The sequence below is a fragment of the Sinohyriopsis cumingii genome, chromosome 1 (assembly GCF_028554795.1).
Source record: "Sinohyriopsis cumingii isolate HCF-2022 chromosome 1, ASM2855479v2, whole genome shotgun sequence".
Classification (NCBI taxonomy): domain Eukaryota; kingdom Metazoa; phylum Mollusca; class Bivalvia; order Unionida; family Unionidae; genus Sinohyriopsis; species Sinohyriopsis cumingii.
In genome coordinates, this window is record NC_142961.1 from 167,534,932 (window position 1) to 167,550,449 (window position 15,518).

The 15,518-nt window shown below is 34.2% G+C and overlaps 1 protein-coding gene across 1 annotated transcript in view; it reads left to right on the top strand.

The window, feature by feature from the left end:
• The first annotated feature begins 286 nt into the window (after positions 1–286).
• LOC149808340 (polypeptide N-acetylgalactosaminyltransferase-like) overlaps positions 287–15,518 on the top strand; it is a 126,630-nt gene continuing 111,398 nt past the window's right edge. The window contains exons 1-2 of the mRNA XM_089975896.1: positions 287–537; positions 14,398–14,765. Of these exons, the coding sequence (XP_089832022.1) occupies positions 445–537; positions 14,398–14,765 (461 nt within the window). The 5' untranslated portion in view covers positions 287–444. The remainder of the gene's footprint in view (positions 538–14,397; positions 14,766–15,518) is intronic.

The following is a 15,518-nucleotide window of genomic DNA, read 5'->3' on the forward strand; positions in this document are numbered from 1 at the left end:
ACAAGAAATACTACTGTACCTTCTTCTCCAAAGCCCTCAAAAATCTAGCGTCCCGGTTTTCCATTGTTTCTGACTTCTGCAACGCTTTAATTGAATATGGTTAAACGAAAAAATTCAATATTTGACAATTTCTTTCTTTAAAGTACATAAGCGGCTTTGCCAGTCAACATCCTGCGAACGAGCCAATGAGAATCCGGTGCTTTGTCCGGTGCTTGTATTGGGATTTGTTTAATAATATACCTCATCAGGCTGGATTTATTCGGGCTATGGCATAAAGCTTGACGGGTTCTCAGTTTTATTGATAATCTCTAAACAAACAGAGGATGTGGCATCAAGCCTGTCTGGTTCTCGGCTTCGATAGTTTATACATAAAACTTGGATGTTCGCAGTAGCAGACAAGGTCAGTACTTGTACATGTTGGCAGGTGGAAACAGATGATCCCAAATGCTACGCCGAAAACATCGCTTGCTGCTTATTATCTGCGGCATATGGATCACAGGAATTATTTATTTTATTTACAGGAGTGGTTCAGATGAGGTGAGTTTCGAAATCAGCACGTTTGTTTCGTTTTATAGCAAGCCCAAAGTTTCACTTGAAGCTCTGCTACGACTTATTAGGTTGATAAGGTATCTGATATAACTTAAAGTTCTGGACTAAGATAGTTAGAAGCAAGTGCATCTGTTAAATTCCCTTAGTGTGCTGGGATTGAGTAAAGTATTGAAAAATAATTACTTTGTAAGAGTGAAAGAGGGAGAGAGAGCTTTTCTCACCAAAGAAATGGATAAGTGGGACCCTGTGGCTCCTTCTATAGTAAAAGTCGTGCAGGTCATGTATGGTAGGTTCCTATGATATCGTGGGTTATGTGGTATTGAGCTATTACGATTTTATGTGTTTCGAACCTATTATTTCAGTAACCGGTGTCGTGTTTTTGTTTTTTAGAATTTCATTACACATACCTTTAAATGGCGATTATTCGCTTTACATGGATCATCATACATTCATATTCCTTTGGAAGGTTATTATTTAAACACTCTGACAATCACAAAATACGGCAAAACTCAATGTTAAAATTTGTGGACATTTTTATTGTTGTTGCTGGGTTTAACGCCATTTTTAAGCACAGGATAGGCTATACATGGCTGCCAGTATAACTGGTGTAGGAAGAACTCACAGGAGTCTGACATTTTATCAATAAAGTATGACGAAATCTCTGACAACCTGAAATCACCTTATCAGTAATATAATTTATATTACCGATAAGGTGATTTCGCCATACTTTATTGACATAACATCAGACTCCTGTGGATGAACCCAGGAAAACCCCAGGAAGAACCACCAACCCACGAGAAGCTACTGGCATGCTTTCTCACATACCCACGTTAGCAAAGCCTGGGACATTTTTGAACAAGGGTAACCTAATGGTGTGTTTCAATGCAAAGCAGATTGAATGTTGCATGCTCTGATGTCACAAAAGCTGTGTGTGTTGATAACACATTTGCCAGTGTTGTGATGGTTGGACCAGACATACTCTTTTCTTGACCCAGTTTAGTACCTGACCATCTTTGTAAAAAATCCATAGTGATCAACAGTGTTTTGACTGGAAGTTTCTTGATACTTAAGTTGCAGAGTGTTAAAAAATCAGGATTGATTTAGACTTTTTGTTAAACAATAATATACAATTTTAGAAGGACAATTAATATTTAATTTGAGTAAATGTGGGTAGATGGCCATATTCAAATGTACTTTAGATCATAAAGCTGCATAACTGAAAAAAACTGTTGCAAATACCTTTTCCAGGTTCTTGCTTTTGTGAAGAAATTTAAACACATACATTAAGGTAATCAATAGGATCATTAATTTATAAATTTCTGCAATAAATATTCAGTTTTTCAACATTATATGCCTTGAATCAGTTACCAGCATTTTTTTAAAGTTTTCTTGTCCACTAAAATATGAAAATTAATTTCTTAAATTTGTCTGGACTGAAAAAATGCAATGGCCAGAATCTGGAATGGGCTGAAACTCTATGGCATTGATGAATTTACCTCAGTAATTCAAGAACTGAGACAATCTTCACATGTATCTTTTATCATGTTGTAAATTAAGTATGTTTTAGTGATCTCAATGGCAAATCAACAAAAAACAATACCCATAAATCCATTACTTATAGATCTTTTCAGAACTTTGATACTGTTAAATTCTTAGAAGATCTGAAACAGATTCCATGGAATACAGTACAAATCTTTGAAGATATTGATGATATTTTAGATACTTGGGCAGATCTGTTCATCAGTATAGTGAACAAACATGCCCCTTTAAAAACACACAGGATAAAGAGTGATCAATTAAAATCAGTAGGAAATCAATCGTAATATAGAGATTTGAGGAATAAAGTTAATAAAATGATACATCATGCCAAACAAGCACACTACAAAAAAGTGCTGGATGAAAACCAAAATAACCCGAAATTTATCTGGAAAGTGTTTACAGGGTTTTATGCAGGCAAATATAAGAGTAAAACTGAATTTTATCCCTCAGTCATAAGGGCATTTATACTCATAATCCAACTGACATCTCAAATATTTTTAACAACTTTTTTGTTCAAATTTCTGAAAAACTTAAAGACCCCAGAACTTCTTCTGATCATCTGGAACTCAAACATTTTTGTGCTAAAAGACTACCAAAAAGTAAAGTTTGAAATTCCAGAAGTGAGTCCAGAAGTTGTGTTGAAATATATTTTAAAAAAATGGATGATTGTAAAGCTACAGGACTTGATATGATTGGACCAAAGCTACTAAAGGTAGCTGCACATGCAATTGTAGAGAGTATAGCTTTCATTTGCAATGAAAGTATTAGGTCTAATAAATTGCCACAAACATGGAAAACTGCCATGGTTATACCATTGCATAAAGCAGGAACAAAAGATCATGTAAATAACTATAGACACATCTCTATCCTTCCTTGTCTTTCCAAATTACTAGAAAAACATGTACATGAGTCTTTTCTCAGCTATTTGAATACTTATAATCTTATTCATGATAATCAGTCTGGCTTTTGCCAGAATCACTCCTGTGAAACTGCACTTGTATCTTTGATTGATAAATGGCTCTATCCTTGAACCTCTGTTACTCATTCTATTTATCGATGATTTACCTCTTAAGATTGGAACTTCAGTTTCTTCCACTGACCTCTATGCAGATGATACTACACTGTCTGAGATGAGTTAAACCAAAACAGTACTGGAAAATAACTTACAAGATGCTCTCAATAGACTTCAAGTATGGTGCAAGGAAAACAGTATGATCATAAATACAGAAAATATTAAAGCCCTTCTGGTTACAACACAACAAAAACGAGCAAGACAGGATAGCGACAAACTCCAGGTTCTATTTGGTGTATTCATAGATAACAATCTTACTTGGTCTATTCACATTAAACATGTTTTAAAAAAGGTTAATTCTTATCTTTGGCTACTGAGGAAAATCAAAACGTACATTCCTTTTAGGTATAGGGTCACCTTTTATAAAAGTTATATTCAGCCATATCTGGACTACTGTAATGTAATTTGGGTTAATACCTCTAATTGAAACATAACAATACTTTTAAGACTCCAGAAGAGGGCTTGCCATTTAATTCTAGATCAATGTATAGACAATTTCCTGGATGCAATGAATAATATACATAAAAGAATATTTCTAAGAAAGGCCAAATTGATGTATAAAGTATCCAGAAAAGCCGTTCCTGTTTATCTAAGCAATATCTTTCACCAAAGATGGTACTCCAAATATAAGGACCATAAGAAGTAAAAATTACATTATACCAAGGCCAAAGAAGGAATTGTTAAAAAAAAAGTTTTCAATATGCTGGTCCACTGTGTATGGAACAAAATTCCCAGTGACATAAGGCAGGCTCCTAGCATTTCATCTTTTCATAATCAATCTCTTAAATGGATGAAATCTTTAGAAAATTGAACAGTTCTAGTACAAAAAATACAGCCTGCTTTTCTATAATTTTGCATCATTTTCATAGTTGAATTTTTCAATGCAGGATGATATTTTATATTTTATATATGTTTATGTATTCAAAGATGCCTGTGCATGTGTTCCAGCTTGATAATTTGAATTTTAAAATTAATTATTTAGTGTCAAGCCAGATTCTTCACATCATGTTGTATATACTGTATATATTGTACATAACAGCTAGAAGGCCTCAAGGTAGATTAGTTCTGTAAATAATTGAGTTACCTTCTCTAATAAGTCTTTATTATTATTATTAATTTTATTATCAGAAAATGTAATAATGACTCTTGTCACAGTGAGTCAGTAATGCAGATACAGTTCGATTTGAATGACAAGTCACATAACCATGTTAAGTAGTATGTTTGATGGCTAATAATTAACTGGCCAATAATTGCTGCTGAATAATGAAAAGGGTTTTTACCATGTTAATATATACATGTGAACATGTTTTTAACTTTTTTGATTATGTGAATTTTTGCATAATTTATGTGGTTAGTTAACTGATTTTTACGTACTTGCATATTATCTTGTATAATGAACCCTATACCCCAACATTTTCCAGGGATTCCCTTTGATATGTACTATAGGATTTTGATGTGTGATTTGTATCTGAATCAGACAAATCTGTGTGCATTCTGCCCTGTATGTTAGTACCTTGGACATTCTTACTGTGTGAGTTACCATATTATGCATCCACATAACCCAGTAATTAATTAGCATTGTTCTTATGATAAGCAAGTCACATGAGATAGTAAGATGATTTATGTCAATGCCAGCTTCGATCTTTTGTTTTAAGAAGATAAACACATATATAATAAGAATGTCATATTTCAAGAAGTTCCTATGGTTGTGTACCATAGATCTAAAAACCTCAAGGACCATCTTGCATGTGCCAGGGTAACTTCAAACAATACCACAGTTCAGACACATACTGCTGCAGAGAAAAGCATTGCCAAATTTGCAGATATATGCCAGAAACTGAATTCTTTGAAGTTTGACAACTAAAGTTTGATGATCATTCAGAAGCTTGGATCCAAAAATGCAATTTATCTGTGGATATGCAAGCTTTGTGCCACTCATTATGTTGTCAAAACCTTTTATTTCAGAAAGTATTTGAAAAATCACAAGAGTCACATTTGCCACAAAGTCATTTGTGAAAGTTGCTAACCATTACAATTAACTAGTTCCTTAGAATGCTACAGAATGAATCAAACCTGGTGTGCACTGACATAGAACATTCAGATAAAGAACAATACTGAATACTACATAGAAAACTAATTGGGAGGTTGGCTTAAATTAAGAAATGTTACCTTCCCATTGTAGTCATAAGATTTTTTGGCCCATACACATGTTTTGCAAGAATATTTTTACCTTAATAACGGAATTAATTTATTTCATTATATTATTAATGTTATTGTCCATTATAATGTCATACCATTCTCTTGACATCTTTCAGTTAGAATCTCCATGCATATCTCAATCAGATATAATTTCTTGCGCAGATTCTGTAGGTAGCATTAATTTGACATCATGCTGTGTTTCCAACTTTTCTTCACAAGCAGGAATTAGATTAAAAGGTATTGGTTTCCTGTGTGATAGACACAATCACCCACTTGTTTGTTATTGTTGCACAACTTTTTATTTTTATATCTTGTGGTTAATTCCACCTGTGTGATTGAACATGTAGGTGTGCAAAATTTGTCTTAAGTATTGTGTTCATTGTTTGTTTGGTGTATATAAGCTGTCTATTACCTGGTCAAAGAGTTGGATGAGCTTGCAATGTTGTTATCAGTTTTTGTGTCAATATGTTGTTGCAACTCTGTGGTCTCAAATGAAGTAACAGAAAAGAGCGAAAACCAATAAGTATGTAAAATTCAGCAAATTTACCATGAATACATGGTGAAAATTTAGAAAGAACTTTTCTGTACTGTGAATTAAATTCCAAATAGTCCTATAAGTTTTATTACAAGTCAAAATTTATGAAGTTCCAACTGAATTCAAGTAGTATTCCAAATAAATTCCAATCTTGCATGTATTGATGTGCCTATAATCTTGAATATGGTAATGTACCAATGGCCTGGAGTCTGATGATATACTAACAGTCATATGACATATCACAATGATTTAATCTGTAAATGTCCTTGTCTGAATTCACTATAATTCCCAATTAAAGTTTCTGTCCCAGATTATTATTGATGAGCATTTTGCATTTCCAATAAATTATAATTTTGATAAATAATTCCACACAAATGAAAACTTAACACAACAATAAGGCTGATTCTGCTTCAGGATGTTAAGGTAAGAATGTGTAATTTCTCAAGTAAACAACAGTATATAAAAAGATAAGACACAAAAATAGAACTGGGATGAGCGTCAAAGATTCATTTCTAGAACATTTTAATTTGTCAACAAGATAAGGTCTGTTACTAAAATTATAATAAAGAATGTGGCAAACATCAGATACACTAGGTTTTTCCATGGGGGAACTCCAGTGTCCTAGACTTTGATTAAGATCATCATGTTTACTTCCATTGGTAAAGATCCTAATATTTAATGATCTATACTCACAGAAAGATATTAGCTATGTATTATGTTGTTTATAAAATCAATGTCCCTAGTCAGGTACACAGTGAACTTAATTTTGGACATGGTCAAGTACAAAATACAAATGTGTATTACATATAATCATAAAGAAAAGCAAACAGATACACTTTTGAACAATGCCTTTAGTCCCAGTAAAGTCATGAAAAGTTTCTAATTTTGTGGTTTTTGTTGTTTATTGTTCCTCTTGTTTGCCAGTTTTGAAATTATCTTTGACATAGGCTCTGAGTTTTGATAGCTATATATATATATATATATATATACACACACACACACACACTCACACAAGCAATGTCATATTATCATATTTCTAACCCCCCCCCCCCCCCCGTGACAGAACATAATTGATGTTAATAGTAAAGTGCTTTGGAGGGAAATTGTATCCTGCATTGTTTCTTCTGTGAACATGACTTTGTATAAAGCAGGTATTGTATAGTATCATGTTATGGCTAGTTATCCTCCAAATTACTTGAATAATCCCAAAACATACTTTGTTGATGGATTAGTTATAGGTATCATGAGGAAGAGGATTAATTCTATTTTCAGTATCCAGTATCTCATCATTAGCATTCAACCAGTCATAAATATCAGTGTTTATTCAATTCATGTTCTTGACTGATGATTCCTTCTAGATGGCTATGTTCCTTATATCATGATAAACTTCTCATAAACAATATGGTATCTTTTATGGGGTTTTTCATAGGATTTCAATACTTTAAATCCTAATGGTAGGTATATTGCATTTCTGAAAAAATGTTATAAGCCCATTTTCTTGCATTTCATACTGTCAAGAACTTACCTTATGGGGTCAGAGAAAGAAAAAACCCCAATTTTGTTTGCATAATTATCTCAGAATTATGTTGAGATGTTCTGTGATTATATCTTTTTGGAAATCGACAGCAAATTGACCCATAAGACCTAAGTAAATTAAATGTTTTCAAAATCAAATATAGGACTCTAGCCTTAGGTTTGGAATTGACCTTCAAGAATTGGCCTTCATCTTACCATGCAGCCATTCTGGTGGCTGAAGTGGTTAGATCAACTGCCTTGTATGTGGGAGATAGCGGGTTCAAATCCCAGCTGAGTCATACCATAGACTTCTAAAAATGGTACTAGCATCTGCCTCACATGGTGCTCAGCATTAAGAGGTTAGTGTTAGGTTTTATTGGCCTGGTGTCTGAATAATGTGACTGGGTGTGACATGATGCTACATGTCTGTGGTATGATGCCCCAGTGCTGTACATCACTATAAACTGCCACACTGCTGACATCATAGCGATTTGACTAAAATTATTAAAGCTACATCAAAACTCTAACAACAAAAGTACTGAACATGGCATGACCCAGTTAACATAAACTTGGCAGGAGTTTAAAATGGAAGGTAAAAACTATATTTTTTTATAAAATATCAGGTCTCTATGCCTTTAGATACATTTCAAGTCCAGTGTATGCCTCTAGACAAATTACATGTCCAGTGTTGGCCTCTAGACAATCCCCAAGAATCCATAAACTACCTTGTTTTTTATGTTGCAGTCAAATCCTAAGTTCTTTAAAGTTTATTCATAAGATTAACTCTTTATTGCTGACCCCTGCCCACCCAATCCCTTCCTTGGCAAAGCCCATGGTCTTTTAGTGACACAGGAGAGGTTAAATATTATAGGTGCAACATTGTATGTGTAACAGGCAGGAAGGTGTTTTAATCATAAGAAGACATTAAATGTTAAGATACAATCATACTGTCTTAAATTCTCCTGATAAGAATCTTCTTTAATCCTTGAGGAAATGTTGAGGATATCCTCAGATTAAGGGAACTGCTGAACTTTTTTTACAGAAACAAAATTGCCACATGTTTAGTTTAAGTTAAATAGTGATTTTGCATCCTTTTCACTGTCTTCACTTTACTGCTGACAAAAATCAGAACTCTAGATAAGAATTCAATTAATTTGGGTATTTTGCACTCAGATTTGAAACTAATAGCATGTTTTGAAATTTGATAGGTTAATTTTTTTTAACACCACTAGAACTCTTCAATATGATATCAGACCAAGTTCTAATAATCAGGATACTAATTTTAGAAAGTTTGAAATAGCTTAGTGATGATTCTGATTCATTTTAAATGTGTATGAAAGATGTGGAACTTGTCCCGTTAGCATGCTTCATATTGATCAATTGCGCCACAATATAGCATGAACTATATTGATCACATGATCATAATGCCGACAGCTTTGGACTAAGCTTACATTTGTTTGGCTTAGTTTCAATATACAGAAAATTCCCTTATGTGTTTTTAGTCAGTTTGCTGGTGTAAGTAAAATATGCAGATTCTGTGCGTGTCTTGAGGTCTGAAAAATATTGATATTGTCAGAAGTATCATAAGCATGATAATGTAAAATCTCAGCTTGAAGATCAGTTTAAAGAATTTTAGTGGAACCTGAAAACCTGCCACTGCTGAGAACTGGCCCTTTTTTCTTCGATGATTTTTGTTTTAGCACATGAATCTGCATATATCTGCATGAAGAGTGTTATTACAGCTGTGCATGTATTTAAGCTGTTTTAAAACCTGCTGTTCCCCCATCTACTCTGTAATGTGTAATATTTCAAGTTTTCATCTTGACAAGTGTTTGAGATTAATCTTCATTCAGGGGTCAGCAAGGGCCACAATGAGGAACAGGCTTCCTTGGTCTTCTCTAGTTATAAATGAACACTTGTCTGGCTTCCTTCCACACAGCATTTAAAATTGTTCCTAGCCATAACTCAATAAATTGTCAAGTCAGGGTCAATGAATGTAACTAAAAGTACCAAGTTTGTTTTAAATACTTTGTGTGAAACCAATTAAGCACTTTTAGAAACATTGATGCTGACCTGAAAATTTACTAAATTAAAGATAGGATAAATGTTGCTCATGCTGTGTGGAACGAACTATAGTTGAATATCAGGTTTCAAGTTCAGATGTTCCAGTAGACCTTTTCACAGGCATTTTTGGGGGAATGAATGTCAGATGAGGTAGCTATAAATTCACAGGAATAACAGGTTTATTTACTCTTTGATTAATGTGTCCAGAAAACCATATGTTAAAATTTTCTGTTCACCAGACTACACTGCCAGAAACTGGGGCAGTATGTCATTTTGATTAATGATGCCACAGATGCTAGCCAGTCAACACCCTCCCTCCTCTAGCTACATTTAGTCTTGTGGATCCCCTCTCCCAAGCAGTTTATATTGTAAACTTTGAAAATCTCAGATTTGAGAAACCTTCCTTACTGACACAAGATTTATTGAACATGGTTTGAAATATACTTTGATTAGCTCTGCAGTTGCTGACTTTAAGTCTTCTTGTCATTATCAAGGCACATCATTCCCGTTGCCATGGCACAGAGAAAATTTTGGTGTGGTGTTAAACACCAGTCTTTGGTAGGAGAGTCTTCTTTCATAAATAAAAAGTATTGTGAATATACATATTTGGAAAATTGCATGTTGCATTTTTCAGTTGTGTGTGTGTAAAATTCATGTTGCATTTTTTAGTTGTGTGTGTGTGTGTGTAAAATTCATGTTATTTTAGCTCACTCATTAAAGTTTGGGCTTAGGGATAAAAAGGAAGGAGTGAAGCTCATTTCTTACACCAAGTGGTACATTACTAATTATAAGCTACTTGCCAATACTAATTGGAAGTGATCCTCTTACATCCTCACTTTCATGGGGTACTTAATAGTATTCAAAGTTTTAAGCCAAGAATCTGAATTGCTCAGTGTGAGGTTCAGAGAGAGCTGCAGGTATATAATTTACCAGATAATGGGCTCACACATTTTCCAATTGAGAGATCCTGTCATTCTTAATTATTTAAGAGGTAAACCCTTCTCTGTTGTTGGATGGAAGAAGGAGAATCATAGAATTCAGTTTTTACTATCGGATATGATTTAGAGAAAAAAATTGTTGAGGGTTGTTGATATGGGGTTGGCAACCTACGGAACATGTGCCAAGAGATTTTTGTGGCACACAAAGAGCCGCCAAAAATTTCAATTTTAACAGTGTTACTCTCTTACTAGTGGCACACATGTTCATTTTGTAACTAATAGTAATTTGTAATTAATCTGGATAAAAGTGGCAAGCTGTGTGAAATAGGTTGCTGACCCCTGATATATTGTGTGTGTGTGTATATATATATGTGTGTGTGTGTGTGTGTGTGGAAACCATTGTACATGTTGGACATGTCTGATAGTAATGATATTTTGAGCAGTTACAGAATACACCAGCTGTACCTTTGTTAGGAATTAAATTTTTTTCATACATTTAACTTCACAACTGTAAAGCCCAATAATTTTAAACCTCTTATCTGACTAAACAAGCACCAGACAGAAAAAAAATCTTACATATGACAGGTGTGGGACTGCTTGCAGCATGGGTCATAACATTGCTCCAAAACCATGGCTTTGCTCTTCATGCAACAAAGCAGATTAAATAAAGTACCTTATATACTTGCTTAAAAGACTAATCCAGATGTAAACTGCATAGAACAAGATATGTTGTCACATCATGCACCAGTAGATGTGGGTCTGTGCATCTTGTTAGGAGTAATCAGCATAAACCCTGATCTCCAGGTGCATTATGCTATGGCAGATCAGGATTTTTTGTTCTTTGCAGTTTTACTCAACTTATTAGATGAGTATATTGGGTATAAACTGCTGAGCTATAGTGATATCACCAATACTGTTGTGAATACTGTCAAGCATCCAACAGAATCCCCATTTTAAATTGTTGTTTGGCATAACAACAGAATCCCCATTTTAAATTGTTGTCTGGCATAACAACAGAATCCCCATTTTAAATTGTTCTTTGGCATAAATTCCATTGAGGTTTTGTTTCAAATAAAAATATTCTTGCAGAAAACAATTGATCAATCAAACAAAACACCCTATAAGTTTTCTTCATTGATTTTTCAATAGTAAAACAGTCAGTAAAGTTTGATAATGTAAATCGCTTAAACAGGTCATTTGATAGACACAGTACTAGTTATTTTGCTGGAATTATCCTAAATCCTAGATATAGACATGTATAAACCATCATAAATAAGAGGAAGAGAACTGATAGGGATGAAATTCCAGAAGTCAGTAAGTTTCAACAGCAGTTGGGCTAACCAATACTCATGGCTTTTTACAACGAAAAATTGAATACAGCTAAACAGTTGCTGGAAACTTTGATATCATCATGCTAGTCCCCTCTCCTCTGTCTTGCTCATATATCAAATCTCATCCAATCCTTATATATGTCACTTGTCTAATTGTATGAACATTTTCAAAAAGTGGCTTGCCCTTCCTCAGTCACCACCTGTAAATAAGAGTGTACTAATGTTGATTGACCATGGCTCGCTTGTTTTGAACAAAGCAAAAGCCAATAACTGTTTTGTTGCTTTCACAGAATGATCTAAAAGCTCTGCTTTATAGCACAATAGGTTGTTCTGTGGAGCTGAAATCACTATGAGGAAACCAATACATTGTTTTGCTGTGGAGCATGTGTGACCTGTTCAGTTGATCAGAATTCAGAATAGTTTTTGTGAAAGTACTGCCAGTAATACATTAGAAATATGAATTAAATTTAATGTGTCATGATAAATGTTGTGCCCACATCCCAAGGGTTGTCAGAGTTATAGATACACTATTTATATTTATCTTACTTTCTGTTGTTTTTGGTACAGTAGAACACAAAATATCTGGACCCATCTGAAGAGAGTGATTCCAATCAATTTTGTTATAAGATTTTCAGGGGACATTGGATGTTCATACGGCTGAACAATCCGGATGATTGGCATTGTACTGTACTGCACATTGGAAATGACACTGTACTGTACTGTACTGTTCATTGGAAACCATGGATAGCTCTTGGAAAGAATAATTATGACTATTCAGGTTAGAGGAGGATGAACCCAAAAATAACAGAAGCAGCATCTGGCTGGATACGAGTTGATTGGTGGACTGTTCATATCCATATATGTATGGATGCATGAATGATAATTTTCTACTTGCTCATTATAGATATTTTCATACCATTTGACAGAAATTGGGTAAAATGGATTCAAAGCAAGTGAATCAATATTTTTATCAACTGTTGAGATTTTCATTTGATCTTGTGGTGCCAGACAAAAGAATTTGTACAACAACCCTGGGATACATATGGCATTGCTATCTATTCTGCACTTAATGTACAGATAATGGTGGGATTGGTGCTCAGGACATGGCACCTTTTCACAGGTAATATAATCTTATCAACAAAGTCTGTTGCCAGGGACAGACACTGATAAAGTAGTCCTTCATTTTATAAATGTGATTCTGATGACATCACAAAAATCTCCCTTTATACCCCAACAATGAAAGAGAAAAGAGTATTGAAACGTTGGTTGATAAAGAACTTTTGTGTGTACTCCCCAGATAAAAGCATTGTACAGACCTATATTTTAGATGTTAAGAACCTTGGTCATTTCATATATTTTATATTATCAGTTTGCTGGAATACTTTGATGTAATAAATGCATGGGGACATGCATCTAGGGAAATTTTACCAAAATGTAGATTGTCATCAGTATATTGAGTCTAGTGAGGAAGTGTGACTGGAAGCACAACTTTATATAATTTAATTGCTACCATGTTTACTTTATATAAAGTGTAATTAGCTCTGACTAAAATAGACCAATAGGCATGAACTTCGTTAAACTCTTGAGACTGAGATTTCTATTGAAACAATTGTAAGAGACTTAAATTTAGTAACAACACTTATGATTGGCTGACGAATTGCTGTTTTATGACCTTCAGGCCAGCCATACAAATTTTACATCAAGAGCTGATACAGGTACTGCCCTTTTGAAATCAAGTGGTCTAAACTTTTAGTAGTTGCTTGAAAAAAATGGTGTCTACAGCATTTCTTTACCACACATTGTTGGATTTACATGCAGCTTGATAATGATGAAACCTTGGCTTAGTTTAATTTCCTGAGTTCCATGTTACTGTTTTAAATATGCTTGGTCCCAGATTACATGTCCTTCATCTGTGGATTCTGCAGCATAACTTTGCCAAGATTAATTGGTTTGGTAAGTTGCTTAACCTTGATGAGACCCTGAATAGGCATTTATGCAAATTGGTAATCTTATTTTGTGACATAATGCAAATGAGTTGTGCCCATGGTTATCCCTACCTTTTACTTGCTTTTGATTGTTTAACTTCACTGCCAATTGTTAGGTTGCAAGCAGATTTCCTATGTAGCTTTATAGTGGATAGATTCTGAACAAGTTTGATTTCCAGAATTCATTTTCCCCACTTTGTTTCCTAACAAATTTTTCTGTTTAATGTCTTGCTGAGCAAATTATAAGAGCTTGCAATGCATCTAGACTAATAACTCAGACTGACTACTCTTTTGTATATAGGATTAAAATTAATCTTTAGCATTGATATGGGACATAATTCCACTTGGGGAGTTGGAATTCATATGCAAGAATGAGGCATTGCTGTTCCAGCTGATGAAATTTTAAACCTTCCACTTAAATTTCTACATCCCTCATGTTTTCCATTGGAATAAAATTGATTCCATTAGCCTTGCTTTTAACAGCTTCAGGAAACGATATAAGAGACAAGAGACCTGTACAGTTGCCAGCTATTAAAAATCATTAAAACAGATAGGGACATGTTCTACATCACTGACATGAATAATTTGATCTTTATTCTTTCAGAAGTACAGTATATTTGTGCCTTTTTCTATATTGAAAACATATTAATATCTGGACTTTTTTTTACAGACTTCTCGTAATGTATTGTTGCAAGCAAAAAGAGAAGCTGATGGAATTAAAAACAAAGGAAATCAAGAATCATTTATAAAAGATAAAGAGGTTATAGAACCACCTTTTCCCACCCCTGTCCCTCCAGAAATCAGAATACCAAACCTGAATTTAAAACCTCAAGAGCCTCCAAAGAAACCAGGCATATTTGGTTCTAATGATGATGACGAAAAAAATGATGTTCCATGGAAGGAATTTGATGAAAGAGCATACATAGACAAAAACCGAATCAAACCAGGGGAGGACTCGTATGCTCGCAATAAATTCAATCAGCATGCAAGTGATAATACAAAATCCAACCGAGATGTGCCAGACACTAGACATCCACTGTAAGTAGATAACTACTGTCATTAATCTAATATATCTTGACCCTCTAATGTTCCAGAAACCATTATTTAAAAAAAAAATTAAGTTTTCAATGGAATATAAAAATTCTGGATACCAAGTATATGAAACTGATGGAATTAAATTTTGAACATGAATCTAAAAGGGACCAAAGTGGCAGAGTGGTCTAAGACACTCTACTTTACAAATTACTGAGTCTCACTTCTGTCCACCTGGGTTCAGGTCAGGGACTCTGCCAGTGAGGGTGTGTGAAAAAACATGCCAGTAGCTTCCAGTCATTTAGTGGTTCTTCTTTGGGCTCTTCCAGGTTCTTCCTCTTCCAGATATACTAGCCACCATGTATAGCCTATCCTGTACTGGAAAATAGCATTAAACCCACAAAACTAAGAAACAATAAACCAAAATATTTTATTTCTCTGAGGGATCACAATGTTCTTGTCTTATCTTACCAATATCTAATCACGAACTCATTTGCAGACAGGGCCAACATAATTTTATTTTCAACACATTCTGAATTAAGAATCCAACTATAGTGCCTTTATCTTGTCGAGGCCTTCCAATTTTCAGGCCTGAGGCCCATTCATTCAGTTACTATTGCCATTATTTTGACGTGTTCACTCTTACTGCAAAAGATAACTCAGAAATATGCATCTAAAATAACTAGGCCTTTGTGTATACTCTTCTCACAATGGTTATATATCAATAGAAATAAAAAAAATAAAGATAAAATGTTGGAA